The sequence below is a fragment of the Falco naumanni genome, chromosome 14 (assembly GCF_017639655.2).
Source record: "Falco naumanni isolate bFalNau1 chromosome 14, bFalNau1.pat, whole genome shotgun sequence".
Taxonomy (NCBI): domain Eukaryota; kingdom Metazoa; phylum Chordata; class Aves; order Falconiformes; family Falconidae; genus Falco; species Falco naumanni.
In genome coordinates, this window is record NC_054067.1 from 4116911 (window position 1) to 4139400 (window position 22490).

General features: G+C 45.0%; 1 protein-coding gene across 3 annotated transcripts in view; it reads right to left on the bottom strand.

The window, feature by feature from the left end:
- Positions 1-267: 267 nt before the first annotated feature.
- PAK3 (p21 (RAC1) activated kinase 3) overlaps positions 268-22490 on the bottom strand; it is a 77198-nt gene continuing 54975 nt past the window's right edge. For all 3 annotated transcript variants that reach the window (XM_040614619.1, XM_040614620.1, XM_040614618.1), the window contains 10 exons: positions 22185-22313; positions 21039-21201; positions 16358-16421; positions 12554-12602; positions 9582-9694; positions 8605-8722; positions 7656-7755; positions 7018-7214; positions 2290-2427; positions 268-732 (listed from right to left, as the gene is read on the bottom strand). In XM_040614619.1, the coding sequence (XP_040470553.1) occupies positions 643-732; positions 2290-2427; positions 7018-7214; positions 7656-7755; positions 8605-8722; positions 9582-9694; positions 12554-12602; positions 16358-16421; positions 21039-21201; positions 22185-22313 (1161 nt within the window). In that variant the 3' untranslated portion in view covers positions 268-642. The remainder of the gene's footprint in view (positions 733-2289; positions 2428-7017; positions 7215-7655; positions 7756-8604; positions 8723-9581; positions 9695-12553; positions 12603-16357; positions 16422-21038; positions 21202-22184; positions 22314-22490) is intronic.

Sequence of the window (22490 nt, forward strand, 5' to 3'; positions counted from 1 at the left end):
CAGTTGAAAGCCTGTATCTCAACAGGATGTTTTGTCTGCCCCACTCTTGATTTGGTTTTGATTGGAAATGCAATTTCTCTTTCTTCCTCAGCTAGAAGTACCATGACTGGGCAAATAAATACCAGTGAGTGGGCTGTGTTCAAAAGGCAGTGCAGTCTGGAGTTTATGAATGAAGGAGATCCTTCTCCAATCCCAAACCATACCAAAAAAAAAAATCAAAATCCCCCCTCCCCTTGAAAAAAAAACAAACCAAAAGAAACAACAACATAAAAGGAACTTTCCATCTTTAAGAAACAACTGACAATTTAAAAGTGAACATACAGCTTATTCAAAGGGTGAGAAGGAAGGGAATCTTCCAACTGAATTTGCTTTACCTTGGAAATAATCGAGGCAGCAAAGCTTTTTCGGTCATTACCTCTGTCTTAAGCCCTGTGTAATCTTAGAAATAAATTAAGGAGCCAGAAAGCAGGTGGGACTGGGCTGTTCTCCCTCCTACCACCATGACCATGACCGTTGGTTTGTTCATTCGTCCATCTGTCCCACAGCACAAGAGTTGAGGTTTTACAGAGTTTTCGTTCTCAGTCCTGCTCTGAGAATGCTCTGAGAATGAAAGTCTGCATGGGAGAAAGCCGGCCTGAAGCGCTAGCGGCTGCTGTTCTTAATCGCTTCCTTTGCTGCAATGATCAGTGGAGTCAGGCTGGAGAGAGGCTTGGCTAATTTTAAAAATGGATGCTGCCCAAAGGAGAAAAAGAAATGAGCTATTACTTTCCAAACTCAGTTACTCACAGGCTCAAGCAGTGTTCCTCTGGTTACCAGGAATACGCAGAAATAGGGCTGAGGGGACCACCTGCATCTCCATGTCCAGCACCTTGCTGTCACGGGCAAACATGACCCATAATGTTATTAATCCATTCAGCACGGTGTCTCCAGCTTGCTAGGATTTGTGCTCCCAGCGCCGTGGGAATGTTGCTTTCTGTCCCAGGGCCTTGTTCCTTTCAGGGAACTCAAAATGCTTACTTCGGTTCCTGTGTCCTAAAGACACGGGCTATTTTAGTTGTCAAAAAAAGACAAAGGGTGCAAGCCATTCCTCAGGGAACGCCAATACCTGTAGGAAATGTTTATCCCAGCAGCTTTCAGGCCCACGTGTTGTTCTGGAGGCCACCGAGGTGCAGGTTTTCAGCACTGAGACAGGAGCAGGGGGACAAGTGACAGAGTGCTGATGGACTCAGCTCTGGGTTGCAGTGAGAGCAGTGTCTGCCACCCCCTGCCCTGCCCCTCCTGCGCCGGCTGGCACCTTCGCTGCAGGGACAGCCAAGTGGCACGTTCTGCAGCTCCCGATCTGCCACAAAACCTGGCAGCAAACCTGTAGCGGTTCTCATTCACTCGGCTGTGCCAGGCGGCAAGTGGAGCTGTGACAAGTCCCGCTCAGCTGTCCCTGTTTCGGCGGCAGAAGCCTCCCCAAGTGGGGCCCAGTGGCAGAAACCTCTGAGTGGGGCAGGACGGACAACCAGGGCCCCTCTGATGCTCACACTGAGCACCCACAGCACCCCTCCTTCCCACAGCCAGCCCTCTGGCCGCCGGGCTGTGACTGCCGTGGTCACCTCCCTGGCTGTGGCCGTGCATGGCAGTCACAAACCCAGGCCAGGCCTCCGTGCCTGGTATCGTTCCACTTTGGTTATTTTGCCACCCTGTAAAACTGATTATACCACCTCAATACACAATCGGGCCAGAAAAATGCTGAGAGGGCTGGAGCAGCTCTGCTGTGAGGAAAGGCTGAGAGCTGGGGTTGTTCAGCCTGGAGAGGAGAAGGCTCCAGGGAGACCTCACTGCAGCCTTGCAGTACCTAAGGGGCCTATCAGGAAGATGGGGACAGACTTTTTAGCAGGACCTGCTGTGACAGGGCAAGGGGTAATGGTTTTAAGCTGAAAGAGGGTAGACTGAGATTAGATCCAAGGAGGACATTTTTTATGATGAGGGTGGTGAAACAGTGGAACAGGTTGCCCCTAAAGGTGGTAGATCCCTGGAAACATTCAGGGTCAGGTTGGACGGGGCTCTGAGCAGCCAGATGTAGTTGAAGAGGTCCCTGCCCACTGCAGGGGGGCTGGACTAGATGGCCTTTAAAGGTCCCTTCCAGCCCAAACCATTCTACAATCCTACTTATTTTTCATTTGCAAAGCATCAAGACTAGAGACTAATACGAGGGGGTTCCACCTGACACCTTCGAATTTAGCTGATGAGAAAACCGTCACATAGCACAGCGGTTTCACTTGCAGCTGCTTCGCGTTTTACCTGCAGAAGCTCCTTGGCAGATCCTCGCCTGTCCACATCCATCTCCAGGCAGCAGTTTAGGAAGTCACGAAACACAGCGGACAGTCGCTCGGGGTTCTGCAGCTCTGGTGTCCCATTTGTAGCTATCAGATACAGCGCCTGCAGAAAAAGGAAAGGGGAGATCCCACCGGTTTCTTTCATATCCAAACTGCTCATACAGACACCATTTTTTTTAAGGTCCAGTCTCCAATGGCAGTTTCTTCCCTCGTAGAGGGTTAGGAATGATTTTTCTATGCCAACAAAAGAACCCAACGACCCTTGATGCAGCCACAGCTATTCTAACATCAAAATGATCTCGCCTTGACAGCCGATTTCATTGGCTGACCTAGTTAGTATGAACTACATCAGCAAAAGCACATTTTGCTTCTCCAAGTATCGACATTAGCTTTACAGGCTATTTTAAAGAGTGAATTTGGTCTAACTATATTATTTCAAAGTATTATTACATAAAATCCATCTCTGCAGTGCTCACTGGTGCCTAAAGTACAGTTTTCCATAAATCAAAGGTAGCCAAGTTCTTTGCTCTGTTCTTGATAAAAATGGTAACCGCATGAAAAAAAAAAAGGTAAATCCACCAGCTTACTCCTTGGATAAAGAAACATAAACATCTGGAACCTCATTTTCAACAGAGACACCCAAGTTGCATGCACAAATATATTACGAAGAAAATGCATAATTGGGCAGACAGGAGCCACTTGCATCTGTGTCTTTCAGCAGTCTCCAAATTCCAGATCAGCTTCATTTATCAGTAAAAGAAAAAAACTTTTAATGGTCTAATCAGAAAAGTGAGTAATCCCACCCCTCTGGTAACCCTGCACGAATTTTGATACTCAAGTAACTACATTAATGCTGGCAATCCCAGAAATGGCCAGAAAAGGTATGGGAGGTTTTGGTAGCTGGTTACTGAAAGCTGGCTTGGTGACATGGAGAAAGCGGCTCAGTCGATGAGATACATTCACCAAGTATTTCAGCAAACACGGACAAGCAGCAGCGCAGACTACGGTGCCTTTCAACTGCAATCGTCACGTTTCAGGCAAGCTTCCCAGTGAGCAGAACGAGGGGGCAGCTCATCTCCCAGACCCACCGTTTTAACCCAGAGCAGTGTGCGATCTGAGAACCGGGGGGCTCCGTCTGTGGTAAGGGTCGAGTCCTCTGTGGGTTCCCCACCACGATGTGCACAAACATCCAGCTGCTTGCCTGAGCGCAGACCTGTGCACACAGCCTACCCAGACACCTGAAAATTCCAGCCTTTCTCCTCCTTGAGAGCATCTAGCTCAACCTAAGCTTAAGTTTCTTGAGCAAAGCCAAGGATGCTCGCTTCCATTCACCTGGCTGTGTCCACGCAGCTTTGCAAGCCCTTCCTGATACTCCTCAGGCCAAGGAACTAGAACATAATTTTGCAAAACCTAAGGTGAGCATCATCCAGTGCGGTGCACTCATACTCAACGCCTAATGTGCCGAGAAGCTAGAGATATGAGTTCATTCTGCTTTTGCAAGATGTTATTTAAAAAGATAAGACAAACATTTTGAACTATTCAAACTTGTAGAATACGTCTGAAATACAGAGCAATAAAAATAGAAATAGGCCTGGGAGTCTTCCATGATAGTAACAGCTCTGCACTACTGGTATTTAAACAGATTGTGACCAAACTGACTTTGCTATTATCCTCTTAAATACAGAGGAAAATTTCCAAGCCTAAAAAGGCAAAAGAACTATCCTAGAGTAAAAACAATAAAAGGAAGCTTTTTTACTTTTCCCACAGCATAAATGTCACAAAATCAGCCTTACCCTGTCCACCTGCAGCTGACCTCAGCCACTGGACACGGTGGTGAGCTGAAGTGCCTGCCCTCACTACACTGCCATCGTGCTACCCGAGGGATGGTGTTTCTCCTGGGGCAAAGGAACACAGCACTGATGTCGCCCTTGGAATTTTTATTCCAGCTACGTTCACCTGACTGTAAAACAGGAGTTCCAGGACTACTGGAGCTCTTCTACTTGCTCATTTCTTCACAGAACATGAATCATGAGGAAGAGCCATCTTTAGCTAGGTGCTGCACCTCCTGAGTATTTCTACAACAACAGAAAAAGGTCTACGGGAAGCTGAAGTACCTTCTTATCATGTATCTTTTGGTTTCCTATGATACAGATGGCAAAGAAAACCCGTCCAGTACAAAGGAAATAAATGTTTGCAGTAGCTGCAAAGGGGCAACAAGCTCATTCATTCGTTTAACATACCAAGAAACAAGAAAGGATTCAGCATACAATTATAGCCGCAGTCTGTGAAAATGATATCCTAAAGTCATCCAGGCCACCCAGATACAGACAGAACAACATACAGATGGTCTAGAAGCCTGAAACTATAGAAGATCCATGGTATTTGGAAAATATGCTACAGTTTGGAGGAAAACTGATGTGCTGAGGTTAATAAATGAGAAAGCAAACAGAAATGCTTAGTTTGGTTTGTTTGTGTTTTTCTGTTTTGTTTTTTTTAACTGAAACTGGGGAGTTCCAACCCGCATTTCCAAGGATATTTATCCCACCAGTGTTTGTCCCTCAGGCCCTAGGCATACGCCTGATGGAAGGAAATCACAGCGAGAGAAAACAAACACCATCACAGAAATATCCAGGCCACTCCAGGCTGGAAAATAGTCCATTCCTTGAGTTCTGCATAGGCTGGAAAGAACCCGAGCAACGTGGGATGCATTTGCTCTACACATGAAAAAACAATAAATGCATCTATATTAAGATTGTTGCTAACTTTATGATTAATGATCCTTTAATGCCCTTGTAATTTATTATGTATTTAAATTAAATGTCAGTAACTGAAGCTCCTGAGTGCCTTCCATTACTAAAACAATCATTCACAAAAATGAAAAAGCGTCCTATTGTTTCCAGGCTTTGCAGAATTCCCTGAACATGGTCTAAACGTGACTATTAAACCCAACAACTGTGTTCCATCACCTAAAAAACTTCCGTTCCATCAGCTTAAAAACTTAGCTGTAAAACCAAGTCTTGCTTGGTGAGAGCAAGACCTCTCACTGAGGTCTCTGATTCCACACACAACAGCTGATGGATCCTGTCCCTGCTGGGGTGGGTTTACCTTAATTAACCCCCCCGGTAACGGGAGGACTGCAGGTGGTCCATCACAAGCTGTTCACTGCTCCCAGCGCAAGAGCAACAACCTCTGCAAGAGTCCAGGAAGCTGGTACAGACAGTACTGACTTCAGGTGCCTGATTTTAACCTACTGCAGTTTTACTCAGACACCTGAAGATGCCTTTCTTAGGGGTTCAAGTTGATCTTAACTCCAGCCAGAGATGAGGCATGTATAGAGAAAAAAAAGCACCTCATATAATCTGGGTAAAAGCAGGAACAGCTGGACGTGAATTTGGTCAAAGATAAGACGTTGACCTGAGGCTTCTCAAGAAGCCCCGATCAACTTCTGAGGTTAAGGAAGCAGGGAACTTTCAACACCTAAACCAGTAATGCTAACTATCTTCATCTGTTCTTCACAGCTGGAAAAAAACCCTTGAGATCATCAAGTCCAACCATTAACCCAGCACTGCCAAGGCCACCACTAAACCATGTCACTAAGCTCCACATCTACACACCTTTTAAACGCCTCCAGGGACGGTGACTCCACCACCTCCCTGGGCAGCCTGACCCAGGGCTTGACCACCTTTTCTGTGAAGAAGTTTTTCCTAATGTCCAATCTAAACCTCCCCTGGTGTCACCTGAGGTCATTTCCTCTTGTCCTGTTGCTCGTTATCTGGGAGAAGAGATCGACCCCCCCCTGCCTACACCCCCCTTTCCAGTAGCTGTAGGGTCCCCTCTGAGCCACCTCTCCTCCAGGCTAAACCCCCCAGCTCCCCCAGCTGTTCCTGGGTAAGACTTGTTCTCCAGCCCCTTCCCCAGCCCTGGACACGCTCCAGCACCTCAATGTCCCTCCTGCCCTGAGGGGCCCAAACCGAACCCGGGATGTGAGGTGCAGTCTCATCAGCGCCGAGCGCAGGGTGATGGTCACTGCCCAGCTCCTGCTGGCCACGCTGGTTTGGTGACAAGCCAGGGTGCTCTTGGCCACCTTGGCCACCTGGGAATTTTTTTTGTGAGGGTCTTCCATGGAAGCAAGTGGAACATGGGGTCCTCTCTTTGCAGGAAACTGAAGCAAAGCTGGTGATGTGCAAAAGCCCATGCTGGTAAATCTGGGCTGCTGCCACCCTGCCGGCTACGGTGCACTCTGCTCCCTCAGCACAGCCCGAACCCAAACCTCCCTGATCCTCACCCACCCCTGCGAGGTGACACACCGCTCCGCACGTGAAACCACAACCCCAAGGCACCAACCAAACCAGGTCTTCCAAGAAAACTCAGGAAGCTTTTTTCAAAGCCAGCGGAAGACTGAAATTTGTGTAATTTTTTTGTTCCTTTCTTAAGCAGTACGGCTGAGGATTTAATCCTGCCCGTTTTTCAGCCGGCAGTACAGAGCCTGGGGTCCGCAGGCCAGACAGCACGCAGCTTTACTGCTGTGAGAAAAGCTTAGCTAACCTAAGCTATGGGACACGGGGATACGCTCCAGCGACACTCGGGGAAGTGGCCCTCAGCAGAACCAGCTCGTGTTGATGTCTCTGGAACCTTGTCTCATGAGAGACAAAACAGGGGACAGATTAGAACAGACATATTATTTGCACCTTACCCTGAGAGGATTTTCATTAAGGTAAGGAGGTTCTCCTTCCACCATTTCTATTGCCATGATCCCAAGTGACCAGATGTCCACTTTGGGGCCGTACGCTTTTCTTGTCACCACCTCTGGTGCCATCCAGTAAGGAGTCCCAACCATTGTGCTCCGTTTACTCTGCTCAGGGGTGATCTGAGCACAGAAGCCAAAATCAGCTGAGGAGAAAAACAAGTGTTGTTAAAGCCAGCTTGAATTGTAGAACCAAGCAAAAAAAAAAAAAAAAAAATTCCCACTACGTGCCTGTGAAAGCGTTGTTGAATCTATCTGGAAACGTGGCCACGCTCTGTTTACTCAGTGCTGTAGCCAAGGAAATCCTGAATTGGCCACTTAAAAACCCCTCAAGTTTCATGCAGTGGCTTTTATTCACTTGAAGCTTTAGACTGCAACTTCCTCTCTCCGGAAGGGACACAGACAAACCAAAGCCAACTCTTTACACCTTTTCCTTTTTACACCTCTCTGCACGCTGGTACCGTGCTCTTAGCTCGTAGCAGTGGTCAGTGCGCTAGCACAGGCATCGCTTTTGGGTAACCGGCAGTCAGTCAAAAGCAGCACCACGCCACGTCCTGGGAACCCTGCGCCCGACCAAGAATACCTACTCAATTTGACAGATCCGTCCATTCCGAGAAGAATATTGTCACTTTTGATGTCCCTGTGAATCACTTGGTTTGAATGAAGGAAATCCAGCGCTTGCAGGCACTGGTAGATAAAAAAGAAACACGAGGGTAAAAATTAATGACCTGATTTCATCACACAAGAAAGGAAATGGCTCTAAAAGATTTAATTTCTAGATGAATTGTGAGTAATGGCAGAATATTGTGCTGTCAAGAGGAATGACTTGCTGCTTCAACTATTAGAGTAATAACTTTCTAAATGAAGGCATATTAGCTTCTGAAAGAGAAATGTCACTTATTGTTACAGACTATCCCCTGAAAGCACAGACAGAATGACTGCTGCTGCAATGAATGTGCTACCTCCATCCACATGAAACACCATTGTTTGCCAAAAAGTCCCTTCCTTCTGTACAAAGTGGATCACTTTCGGGTGGGAGGTTGCATGACAAAGATTTTATTGTTAGGTTCTACAGCAGATTTGAAAGTAGCATGTTAGTCATTTTTCAGAAGCAAACACCATTTTGGGTGGAACTCTATCCTTCTAAGCTGAGAGCTGTGATAAATTAGCCTCTGTTTTTCTTTGTTATTATTTTAAAATAATTCTGCAACCAGCATGTTTGCTTTTACAGGCAAGGAATGCAGTATAGACATGCTCCAGGCAAAGGTTTAAAGAGGCAAAGTTGGGAATAGTAAAAATAAAAAATATATATAAACAAATAAAAAAGAAATACAGTAACAGTATATAAGAATATAACTACAGGGTATAATAAGTGCAGTGATACCGGCAGGCAGTCCACTTCAGATGCTCTTTCTTCTCTGTATTATAAAAACAACACAGAAACAGCTCTGAACGTGAAATCACTCACGTTCTTACCACCTGTTCAGAAGTACCATCCCGTCCCAAGTCATCAGAAGCCCATGTGGGACCCCTTACCTCCCTGCAGACAGCTGCTATCTGTCCTTCATCCATACATGTCTCCGTAACGACATCGGTTAAAGAGCCTCCAGCCAAGTATTCCATAACCACCCAGAGCTCATCACCAACTAGGTAGCTGAAAGAAGAAAACAATGGCATTAAGATGAACGTGCATAGCTAAATTACCTTATGGAAAAGACTACAGCTGATTTTTGTTTCCAGGTCAATTTAAGTGAAGACAGAATAAAACAAATAGACATTCCTTGGCTATTACAGTACTTAGAATCTGTGCAGTCTAAATGAGAAAGGCACAGAAGTGAAAAATTAGACATTTTAGATGGCAAGCAACTGAAAAATGCAGTTGAGTAACAGCAAAGATAAATCTTGAACCAGGACGTATAACATCATCTGGTTCATCATCACAACACATAAATTCAGTTACTAACTCCAGGAACAAGGCCACACAGCTTTCAGTTGTCCATGGTACGAGGGTGTGTACCACTGAGGACAGAAATTGGTCAACGGTTTGGAAAATCTTACATAAAATACATTCAGAAATAGGAAAAAAAATTAAAAACTGGCAAATTATGTATTTCTGGAAACAAGAACCTAGTCTTCCTGGCATCCACAGCAGTGGAAAATTGTGGGAACAGCCCAAGGGAAATAATTTCTATGATGATTTATCAGGACTTATCACAAGACACAGAAAATATGATCAACTTAAAAAAACAAACCAAAACCCAACCAAACAACATGGAGGTTGTGAACTTACGGGCTGTTGTTTTAGTAAGATATAGCTGATCCAGCTTTTGAAAACAGTCTTCAAACTATGTATGCCAGAAAAGATTAATGCAGACAAAAAGTAATCTCCTCCCATGCATTGTATATGAGTAGATAAATAATAAAGAGGTCAATTTGCTGCCAGTGACCAAAGTTTTCTTTTATTCTTTAGTTTGCAGCATATAAATGAACATGGTAATACCTGAAATACTTACCTGTCTAAGTAGTTAACAATATTGGGGTTCTTATTTTCCCTCATGACCAGGATTTCATTAATAATTAGTTCCTTTTTGGGCTGTTGTTGGAGATTCATTTGCTTTATGGCCACCTAAAAGGACATTGAAAACCATTAACTTGAGCAGTCTGTTGCACAAGATCAGAATGAACATGGAGTGAGTGTTTTTGGAATGACACAGCAGAGCTGTGCCAAAGTGTCTTGTTATTAGACATATGAGTAACTTATATTACATATTATATAATATAAGAGTAACTTATATTACATATATTAAATTAGTAACTTATATTACAACACCCTATTCCTCTGCTAGCTTGGATGCTAGTTACAGGACACACAGCCATATACATTTTGCCTTGTAAAATCCGTAAAAATGGTCTTTAAACTATCAACCACAACTCTCTAACACCACTCTCTAGATGCACGTTCTTCTCTTAGTTTATCACCACTATTATTATTCATGCACATTTTGCAAGCAGGAAGTGATTGTGTTACTGTGAAAATATATAAAAATATACTGATCATTGTTACAGCAACTGCTGATATTCACTTGATTGCGTAAGAACAGACATATGTACATTACATATAAAATGCCATACTAAAAAGATAGCTAAGGTTACCAAAAAAACCACAACCAACGATCCTAGCACTTCCTAATTTCTTGAATTTTGATCTAGCAACCCTAAATAAAATTCTTTAACAGTTTAAATTTGCAATTATTTTCTGGGTTTAAAAAGAATAATCAATTCTGTGGTATTTTATGGATACACCCAGGGTTATAAGCAGAGCTTGGGGCTTTTAGATCCCTTGTAGACCTCTATTTAAGAGCAGTTACAAAGCGCAGCACTGCAGGTGGATGAGAAACTACCAGTACGATTCAGATGTATTTTCTGACAGCCAGAAACGATAAATCAGAAATCTTAAGCTGCGGCCCCAAAGAGCAACAGGATTCTCCAAGACACCACCTTGTCCATTTATCACTAATACGGTCCCCCTTGCTATGAACCGTTGTAGCCATCCTGCCTCCTCCTGCCTCCTCTGCCCTGTCCCGTCTCCCCCCAGGCAGCCACGGTGTCCCCTTGAGCTTTTCATCCCGGCCTCCTTGCTGAGCCCTCTCCTGCCACCCAGCTCGGCTCCAGCCAAGGACTCCTACAAATCCACCTTTCCTCGAGGTCCCAGAAGAGCCCCACTGCCCAACACGCACCGTGGTCCTGTGGCTATTTAAAGGTGCCTCTCGCTCCCTCCACACGCAGTTTGGCCAGTTCCCCCCGCCTGGTCCCACTCCTGACGTGGCACGCCAGAGACCACCCCTCCGCTCTCACTCCTCGTCTCCTAGCCAGGCTTTTCAGGCAGGGTTTGTATACATTCAAAAACTCTGGCTTGGAAAAAGAAACGAATGTTAAGATGCCACTTTAAGTCGGCCACTACAGGGGCCATCAGAGCTAATGCTGCTTTCCCCCAGGATTTGTTTCTCACACCCCTGGCTCCTGCTTCCCTGGGACCAGCTCACGGGCTGTAACGGGCCATTGCTGACACCGGTCCTAAACACGACTGTTATCGCTTAGCCCTTTGCTCTCGATACACACCTTCTCACTCATCAGTGTGTGTGTGTCAACCAGCTTCAGCAGGACTAAACCACAAAACCGCATCCTAAACATGAACTCTCCTTAATTAAGTCTTTCATGATACTTTGAAGATCAAACGCATGATGGAAAAAATGCTAAACAGTATTACTGTCTGAATCTGAGATTAAGGCAAATTGGGACTGAATGATGGCAGCCTCCATCAGCTAGTTGATGCATTAATATATTTAATAATTAAGACAGAGCTAGTGTATCCTTCTCTGAAAGATACTGCTTCCCTCCTTGCATTCTTTCTGGTCGTTAATAAATTAATGTTCAAAAATTAAGCAACGTGTTGAAGCTGTTCATTCCTCCCTGCCACAGGGACATTTGTGACCACCCCTAGGGTTCTCCAGAGCCCTCTCATTACTACTTTATTATTTATTAATAAATTAATATTTATTTTAATTTTTATAATTTATATATTTAATATAATTAAATTAAAACATTAATAGTAATGTATTAAATAATACATTGTTACTCAGACCTATAGATTTTAACAATTTGTTTTGCTAACTAATCTATGGCCAGGTCTACAGGTCAATTTTTATGCTGTAAATTAAAGAGTTAAATTGTATAGAGAGACCAATATTCTCTGCAATAGCACAACTTCACGCCCACTGGGAAGCAGAGATGTAACTATTTCTAAACCCATACATTTACAATGGCAATAAAAATTGTATAGTTTTTAGCCAGCCCAAAAGCTTGCTGAGATTTCTCTACAGATTTCTCTCCATTAAAATACCCATTCTGGGATGATGGAACATAGCACCAGGCTGGACCAATGACACTGTGGACAGCACAGACTTGTCCTGCAGACAGAGTAAGTAAAAAAAATAATTTTCTTACAATTGGTCTTAAAAGCTACGGGTGAAGCACCAGCCCAAGCACAGAGACCAGCAAGGCTCTTACTGATTTCGGGGGGACGAGGACCTCCCCTCAGGAGTTCGCAGGCACCTTTTCAGGCATTAATCAACACCTCAGTGTAATGGTTACTGGAAAGCAGAGGGCCACAGTAAGTGTTCAGTTACTGAGGCACAGAACCACATGGCCCCCGAAGAGCTTTCATGGAAAAGCTGAAGACAGTAGGTGATGTATTTGCCAGCTGACAGCAGTCTGTGCTGAGGAGGAACAGCCTCACCAGAAGATAGATCTTACAGGCTGACACTGGTCTGCGCTTCAAAGGAACAGCCTTTACAGTAAAGATCTACTTGATCTTTACTGTAATCTTTACTTCTTGAGTAAAGAATCCAAAAGCCCCCTCCCCAGTTCACACCAGAAGGGAAAGCATTGAGTACCTGCCAGATCTGCTGGGACTCTTGACACTTACCTCCTGCCCTGTAGCAATGTCGATGGCTGTATACACAGTTCCCGAGGCCCTAGAAACAAAACAGCAGCAAAGAAATGAGAAGCGGCTTAGTCCCTGTACGCGAAAGCCAGCCCAGATAGATCTCTGCTGCCTGCAGTGTTTGTAGAACACTTCTGTTCCCCCGGTCCTTCAGCCTGCAGCGCAGCAGCCCGCCAGCCCTCTGCCATGCAGGGCATCCAAGATAAGACTTATGTCCAACATGAAGAAAAAGGGCTGGTGCAAAACTCAAATGTACATACTAAATTATCTTAGTTCAAAACTTAAGGGGGGGGCGTCTGCAAAAACTGGAAAATAATATATTTAATTCTTCTCCCATTTTCTCCAGTTTTGCTTTGTTGATTTTTGGGTGGGGGTTTTTCCCTTTTGTGTGCGTGCGTGTGCTTTCCCCAGGGAACGTAACATACAGTCTAGCTGCGCCTTCTCAGACCTCTGATTTGAATCTATCTGTAAAACTCGAGCAACACCACCCAGCCCTTCTGAGAACCTGAACATGTGTGACAGCCAGTCGAGGAAAGAATCTAGCCACAGCTTTCTCTGGCACGCAAGGAAACTGTTCTCCAGCCAGCCTGCCAGGTCCCAGCTAAGGCAGGTTAAAGGCAGATATTTTGTTTCACACCCAAATGGAGAACTACTCAAAACAGAGAGTCCTCAGGCAGCTTCTTTGTCTGCCAAGAGCTGTCAGCAGCTCTTCCCTTAGGTGTGCCACACGCCTGAAGGACCCTTCGTGGTGTCTGTGTCTGGCTTCTGTGGCAGACACAGGTGCTGTTGCAGAGCCACCAGAACTAAGTGGCACGCTCACCTGCAGACTAGGCAGCCTGGGACTTGGTTTGCCACCTGCCTCTCGTTAGAAGAGGTTACTTCCCTGTAATGACGTGAAGGGCTGGAAAGGCCGCGATCAGAGGAAATCCCTTTGGGTTTCAAACCAACTGCAGGCTTGTAAACCCTCATGGGGCTTCTTTCTGACCACAGGCTTACACTGCCAGCGCTGGCAGCGAGGCAAGGGACAGGCAGGGTGGGAATTCTGAGAGACGGGAACGTGCATCCAGCAAGTGTCCCACTGACTGAAAAAGCCATAATCGGTTTGCTCGTTTTTACGTGATCCCCCGGCTTGTTTGTTTACCTGCAGGCTGAAATATTTCTGAAGCATTTCAATTCAACAGGCACCAGAGACCGTATGTCTGTGTTGGGAACAATGTTCTCATTGGGCACGCTATGTATTCTTTTAATATAAATGCAAATACATTTTCCTATGACTAATTGTCCAGATTAATCCAATTTGTTTGCATAAAAAGCCAACACCATTTATTCAGACTTGCTAATACCGTGCTGTATCTCCTCAGCAAAGTCCTATCAGGGTTTATTTTAAAACGGGTATTTCAATTAGGATGCTTCTGGTATGCTCCAGGCCATCTGTGAAGAGTTCAGATAAAGGTGAGTAATTTAAATAAAGCTGTGAATGAATTGCAAGGGCTCTGCGATTCTGCATTACAAACTTTTACTTCTAAGCCACTATAATTTCTGATCTGTATCTAACTTTTAAAGGCTTCTGTAATATCTTAGTTTTAACGCAGTTAGGCAAGTACCAGGGCCCACAATTAGATCTGTGTCACTGTGATGCAGAGCAGTACAAGTTAAAAAAGAAAAACCAACCTGAACCCAGGCTGCTCATAGCTCCATAATAATTTGTCTTTCTCGCAAGAGCTAACACTGTTTGAGCAAACACAGCCTCTTTGTCAAGCACCAGGTAACTACGTTTCCTTCGGAGTCAGCAGCATTTTCAGTCCTTAGCTGGAGAAAGATGACAAGCCAGAGACTCGGCACTGAAGCTGACCTGTTCCTCAGCACAGGCCTGCTGGCTACCGCTCACTGCAAAGTGGCTGTACAGCCATCCCACTGTTCTTAACTTACCAGCCGCGTGAAGCCACCGAGTGCTACGTGCCAGCCAAGTTGCTTTTCCCCAAGAAGTTGCTTTCTACCTGCAGTTCTCTGAGCAGCCACCTCTCCCGCTGCCTTGCAGTGCTCTCGTCAGCAGCTACTAAAAACCTACTGGCTTCCACCGCTGCTAGTGCCTTTGGCGTAACTGTACCCGACTCACCGCAAGGGCAGGCAGCTCAGGAGCTGGCACCTGCATCATCTAAGCACATCAGCAGCATCCAAGGCAGTGCACCTCAGCCTGGCCCTGCTGCAGACAGACACGCTAACCCCAGCCACGCAGCAGTCCGGTCCCTCCTCCTCATCCTGTTTCATTACCTTTATGATGATTTTTTTTTTTCTTTAGGGTCTTTCCCCATCACTGTAAATTGACCACCAGCATTACAGTCATGAGCTGGTTACGGCAGCACACGCGCTCCTCCGTAAGAAGGGCGTGCAATCTTCAGGCCGTACTAAAAGCTGGAGGAAATCAATCTAGATACCCTTTCGGGCCAGAAATTAGCCACTTGTCTTTCCACCAGTTGTTGAGGCACCTCTGTACAAGCTCACTCCTAGGACTGTCAAAATAAAAGATTGTGAGGGTGATGGTCATAGACTCATGGTGACAGCAATAATCTGCTTCACACGCATGTTTATTCTGACTCTCACTTCTTCAGTTGACACTTATCTTAGGGGAGACTGGCACAGCTCTAAGTGTCCACCGACACTTTACGAATGACAATAAGAACCAAAGCTTCGGGTAGAAAGCAAGCTGGAATCTGAGAAAGGGTTTTTACAGAATGAATGGAGCAGAAACACGGTCCCACAAGCGCCCTACCAAACAAGATACATCTGTGATAAAGCCTGCCGGAGAAAAGAGCACGAGTGTGTCTGGCTTTCCGCCGTATATGTCAGTTCTAGGTCAGCAACATGCTACCCCGAGTTCAAACTTCACAAGCAGTTCAGGCAGAGAAGTATCTCCTGATGTCAGTAAACAGCTCCTGTCATACACCGACAGCAGCGGGATCCTGGTGTTGCACAAACGGCACCAGCCCTCCTGGAATTACAACGCAGCCAAGGAAACTTGCACCAAGCAGGGAATCCATCCGTATTTAAAATGCAAGTCAAACACCTAATTTTGATCTGATTTCTTTTGTTCTTGCCTCCTCACATAGGAAATATTTCAAATCAATCCTAATGCAAGCAAAGTTTGGTTTCAAAAGGGAATAGCTTGGTTGATTATCTTCAGTAAATGCCTACAACCTGCAGGATCCACAAGTGCTCTGCCATCAGGTAGGCAATGAAGTACTTTGTGATCCACCGCATTTGTTACTAAATTTTTGGGGTTTAACTACCTCTGCTAGAAAAGAGAGTTTATCATCCAACCTTAGGTTTCAGTTTCTAAACTATGTGGTTATAATCCTGATTACTGAGTATTTTTTTTTAAGCAAAAATATTTGAAAGAAATGTTATTGAGAACTGTTACTTATCTGACAACTATCAGGTGTTAAATTGCTCTTTTAGGCAACAAAGATTTTTCTCCTTTCTGTAGTGTAGCCATATTATTTTGAAACATACAAAAATGATTCCTCATAAGAAAACAAGCAAACATGCCACACACTGGAGGGACAGTAGATCTTCCAGATCCTGCTCCCTGCTGCAGGCAAGACATTGCCAGCATGAAGTTGTCTTTGATAATGCCTTCTTACCAAAGTCGTAAATTCTGATCAATACTGAGAGACAGGAGAATATAAACTCAGTGTCTGAACATGTCTGAAGCTTGCCCAACTTCACACTTGATATTACAACAGCAAAATACCATGTTTTTGTACAAGCAACTGTGATTAGACTTACCCTTGACCAATTTTTTCAAATCGAGTGTATTTCTTCTTAGGGTCTCCCACACTCACAATGCTCCCTGAAAAAAACAAAGTGAAAGATGCTCACTTAAAAACGGAGGTACCACCTTCCAGCAGGTCAGAAATGCAGCCCCACAGTCTGGGGTTGTGAACTGTTTGTAGTCAGTTGGGTAACACCCCACAGGCAGCTCTGTAGCACAGCCAGCCTCCACGAAGACTGGTTTTCTACAGTCCTTTGGAGAGTTACCTTGACAGGAAACGAAGAACATGGAGAAACATTCACAGGAGACAGATATTAGAAAAGAACAAGTACCAATGCAAGTAAGTGTTTGTTGTCTATAAACATTAATGAGAGCTGGAACAACATAGCCTTTGTTTTCTTAGGAAAAATAACTCTGTGTGATTCAACATAACGTTCAATACTTCCGAAGATGAAATGCACCTTGGGTTCTGGAATCAATTTTTATGAATACGTGCCATTTTCAGAACAGGAAGAATATTGCAAAGTGTTTCCAGAAGGGGATTTCTCAATCTCTCAGCTGTTTGCCAAAAGAAGACCTTTATGTTTTTCAAGAACAGCATCTCATGTTCTAATCAATAATTACGGGGCTCTAAGAACTATGACCCCCCGTAATTTATTACCAGGCTGAGCTCTGAAGACCTTGCTTGCGCCATTTTTAAGGACCACACTGCCTGTCTTCAACCTGACCCGGACCAGTTACTAGCATCTGACTTGCGCTCTCAACACTGCACACATGCTGATCTTCACAAACAAGCAGGGCCACGATGGGCAACAAGAGCGATACTCCTCAGGCAGGAGCCTCACACAGGCAGCTGCACAAATGAGATGCTGATAATTTCATGGGTACAGGTGATGGGACTGAGCAGCCAGGCCAGCCGGGCTGCGCTGCAGCAGTGGGAAGGCTGGGCCAGCGGCCGGCACAGGGCATGGGACAGTCTGACTCCATCAGCCACCGTGGAGCTCATGTGCCAGTGGAAGGTGAAAATTAAAGCATGCGCTGCTTGATGGCTTCTTGCCCACTCAGAGGTGTAGGCAGTGTGAAGGGGAAGGAAATAAAGCAGTAATCAGGACACTGTGCTTGCACGGAATGAAAGAGCCAAAAACTGATAAACTCAAAACAAATCCAAAGGAATAATTAAAAAAAAAGTATTGTTTTTTCTGGTCCGGTAGTTTCCTAGATAAAATACAAACAATGACGTTTAAGGTGATGGCTCAATGCAAATGACTTCTGAAGATTTAACTTGGAATGTACATCACAAACACGTTAAGAAGATTAGTTCAGGAGGAAAGGCTTCCAATGTTTTGCAGCATGTTTTATTTGACTGATCTGGCAATATTCCTGTATCACAAATACAAACATGTACTTATTTGTTCATCTGTGCATCCAAAACAAGAGTAGGTGATGCACCACTCACTGTAAGTAGTAACAAGCATCTCTCCCCTGTCCAGGCCATGTCTCTGGAGCAAAAGGCTTTAGCATCCAAACGGGCATCTGACTGGATGCCTAGCCAGGCATCCTGCCTGCCAGCATGGCAAGAAAACGGGGCATCAACACCATCTGGTACACTCCCTGCTACAACAACGTTGCTAGCCTTGGCAAGATCGCTAATGGGAGCTGCAGGAGAAGAGGTTTCCTTCGCCCCACAGTACACACACCCCCCACCCGGACTCCAGGAACGCCAGCCAGTGCCCACTGCTGATGGCAGTGCGAGCGCCTGCCCGCTGGCTGAGGATGCTACAGTCTCGAGTAGCCTGAAGCTGTCCTGCCCTGCTGTGCCAGCCTGCAAGGGTTACAGTAACTGGACTGTCTGAGTCTGAGCCAAGGACATAATGCTTTCATGACCTGGTTAACTTTTCATAGTTTCGTCTCAATGAAACACATCCCGTAAGTCAAAGCTTTCATTCTGCTTCTCTGTAGCGGGTCTCCACTAAAAGATAACTCTTCAGTCAAGAAGAACATGACCAGAGGACTCTGGGACTTCTTTTTAACTGACTGGAAGAAGGGATGCGAGACGAGAAAGCATACCCCCTTGCTCACACTGCTGAGCTTAGCCGTCCCCCAGACAGGGATCCCCCTGAGACTCTGCAGTACCACACCAAACGCGGCCGTAATCCTGCGCTGGGCTGGGTAACAGGGAAAACGCTGTGCCGTCGGTGTCTGGCTAGGTGCTATTTTCAGCCAGTTAATGGAACCGTGTATCTATCACAACAGATATCAGAAGTTCATAGAAGTTCACAAGAAAAAGACTGCGTAATAAATATTTTGAAAAAGATTCTTCCCAATTTGGCAGAGATTTTGCAGTTCAGATTTCTGGAGTTTTCCCTCAAAACATGAGTAGCTGTTTTCACAAGTTTGTGTTTGAGGCTGGTTTCCTGTGCTTAAGCCAATGCACATCAAATATGACAGCACTAAAATCAACAAAGTCACTGGTACGTGCCTCCAGTTCAGAGAGGCACTCCCTACTCCGGACAAAAGATAAACCTATCAGCAATTTGATGTCTTTAAGCACTTTCCTTTATTGAGTCCTAAATTAAGTGGCTAAGAAAGCAGAACTGGGCCACTTCCGTTTTGTAATTACAGTGGAACATATTCGTGATTTCATTACAGACGGAATTTTGTTTGATCTTATCTCAATATTACAGGCTTTACTCCCTAGTAAAACTTGCAATGAAAGTGGCTCTAAAAAACCCCAAGTTATTTCAAACAAAAAAGAATTATGAAAGCAATTTAAAATAAAAGAGGGCAGAGGACATCTTCCAAAAGTAGCATAAAATCACTTGTGGGGGAAGTAGGCAAGATGGAGATGTCATACAAGTTAAAACAAAACAGTAAAAAAACAACCAAGACATTCTTAAATATAATTACCCCAGGTCTATAACAAAAAAGCATCATCCCCTGTTTTCGCATAGCTTCAAGAAAGCACAAAAAGATTTTCACTGTCCACATCACAATTTGCCCAAGGCAAACCTTCAGACCTTGCTCACTTGGTATCAAATTCTTAAGAAAGAAAAAGCATGAAAGCATGTAATATTTCAAAGATATTACACACAATAACTCAAGGGCTCAGCCCTCCATCTGGCATACGCAGAAGCGTGAAGGAACGACACGTGTACTTACGTTCACGTATGCAGGGTACCTGCCGATCTCACAGCGAAAGCCTGCCTCAAACATTGAGCCTCAGCTGAAGAAGCTACAATTCCTCCCTTTACAGGCTTACATACCTGCAGGTAACTAACTGCCTGCTCTGGAGTTTATTTCAATGTGCTCTCAGCTAAAGCTACTGAACTTACCCCTTGGACAGACCCTAATGCCACTGGCATACAGCTCCTTATAGTTCTGTCAACCTGCTGAGGGTGCAGAAAACTCTACACAGGCAGCCGAAATCTCTCAGCTAAGGAAGGCTTGAGCCTCTGCAGTCACACCAGCCATCAGTGGCGGCGCAGGTACGACAAAAAGGTTGGTGTAGCACAAGAATGAGCACCGACAACCACTGTGAAGAAGCCACAGGCAGACTGCACCCCTTCACAAACAGCTGCCCCATTAAAGACAGACCATTATTGACTTTGAGATCAAACACAAGGAAGTGTAGATCAATCCACTTTCTGTCCTAACAGTTAATGGTAGACACAGAGTAAACTTCGTATGTTATGAACCTAACAATTGATTATCTGAGAACACAGCACTGCCAGCTACTACATGCCAGAAGCAGATTAAATTGGTTGTACCGCAGCATCACGAGGACTTGGTGTGTTATCCTAGAGTATGATCTGCACGGGGGGTTGGGGCCAAATGTTTCTAATAGTATTAACTGGCTGGGAAGTAGCTATGACAAAGTGCCACATGTCTGAGGAATATACAGGGAATGTGCTGGAGGCTGGCTCCTGAGAAATGCTTGCAGTGCAGTTTTATGCTAAGACAAAAAAAGAGAGAAAAAAAAGGATTGTTATAAAATTGCCTGTTTTTTTGTTGAAGGGGAGGACACACTGAAAACACCTCTTCCTCTCTATCCATGGTGTCAACTGATGTTTCTTCAAAGGAGTTCTCTCTGACAAAAATGTAGACTTCTAACGAAAACTAACTCCAATATATTAGCAAAACTATTAGTAGTAACAACAATCATAAAACTGGCACCAATACAATATTTGAGGCAGGAGAGCTCCTTCAGGCTGAAGGCAACAGCGTAGTGCTGTAGATGTCTACTGGTAAAAAACCAAACAAAAACAACAACAAAAAATCCGACTGAAAAAACACAACCAAAACTCGAACACATTTCTGGAAAATAATTTGGTTCTGATGACTGGTGAGAAAGTCAGGAGTGTGAAGAGCATTTAGTAACCCTAATATTCTGTTCAATTTGCCCACCGGCACACAGGAGTTCACTAGGTCATTCACTAGGTCACGGCCTTCTGCTCAACCAGAAACAATCTCTGCTCTTGCCTTCAGCACAGAAGGAAGCTCAGGCACATCCACCCCGGTCACAGCTGCCCTCAGAGGCAGGAGGAATACCCCAAGCGTGCTCTCACTCCCACAATAACACTTTGTGTAGGGAGTCGTCAGTGACTGCCACTGAAGAGAGGACGACCACTTGGTACGTATAATCCCGAGGCACGCATGCGGTACTGCTTTATCACACAAGAAATGCAGAAAACATACTCAGTTTCTCTAGGATCTCCTCATCTGTCATCTTGGATTTTTTTCGCTGCCGGTCTGTGTTTCTGTACAAAGTGTTCGTGTTCGAGTTCTCAGGTTGAGGAGTGGTGGCTTCTTTAGCTGGTGCTGGTGCAGCGGCAGGTTCAATTACAGAGCGTGTGTAGATCTGTGACAAGAAATTATTTTGTGTCAGAAAGGTGCTTTGCAGAGATGCCCCTGAGATCCTATCACAAATGCAAAGCCTTAGGAAGATGCTGTCTGCCACATCCAGGGCTCTTAAAATGTTTGTGTTTGCTGTCCACTTCTCAAACGACGCAGGCAGAAATGAAAGCTCGTTTTACACAAGTTCACGGCCACTGTCATTTTCAATTTTCATTAATTTTCTGAAAGATGACTGAAACAATGAATTTACTGCGTTCTAAGGATACAGAAATAGATCTGGCCAGGGCCAGGGCCCCAGAGCCTTGTTCCTTGATGCTCATGTGTTATCAGGGGTAACAAAATGACTCTTCAGCTGGTACGTGTCTGAACAGAAGCAGGGAGCATTTCCCTCTTCTGATGACGACTGCTGAACTGCCTTCTCACCAGTGTCCCAGCCTTTACGGAGTGGCCATTAGGAACCGTGTTCCAGTCCTTCAGGCACCTTCTCTTTACAACGCCTAGCTGCGTGTGGTTCTTCCCACCAAACTCCACTCATGTAAAAGTTGAAGGTGTAGTCTAAGCTCTTCTCCTAGCTCCTTACACAGTCTGTGGAGAGGGACAGGTACCTCCCAGGGAACAGTTTCTCCTATGTATCCTGCGAGGGCATGAACTGTGTCTGATGACCACTCTCTCCACTGATGACAGAGCTTACACAGATACTTCAGACACAGCTGTTCACTTTTACAGCGGTGGCATTAGAAGACACAATGCTATTTCTTACCTGATACTGAGACAAACTCATGGTCCCTATTAGAATCACAGGAAACTCCTAGCTCAATGTGAAAGTTCAAACCAGATTTTTCTGCTGTCAGTGGCTTGGGTGAAACACTATGTCATGGTAGGACTCCAACCCTCAGCCTTCATCCCCAAATGGCGAGTGCTGTCCGACTAAGAAACACGCAGCTCTGAACAACATCAAATACAGCGCTAACCGAAGCTGGGACTTACTGATTTTGTATGTTCAGGCCGAGGCGCAATTACAGGTGGAGGTTCATTGTCATCTTCCTCTTCATCGTCTTCATCCTCTTCCTCAGAAACAGAGGGAGCTAGCGGGGGTTCTGATGCTGTTTTTGTGCTCTGTGGACAGACAGTAGCTTGAGTGACAGTCACCATTCCGGCATTTGGGAGGTTCGATAATCACCCACAACTTTAGGCTGCTTAGACATCGGAAACCGATCAAGATGTGCCTACAGTCCTACGAGCCTCAGTTCTAATTCACACACAGCACAACACAATTTAAAGGTTACAAATTAC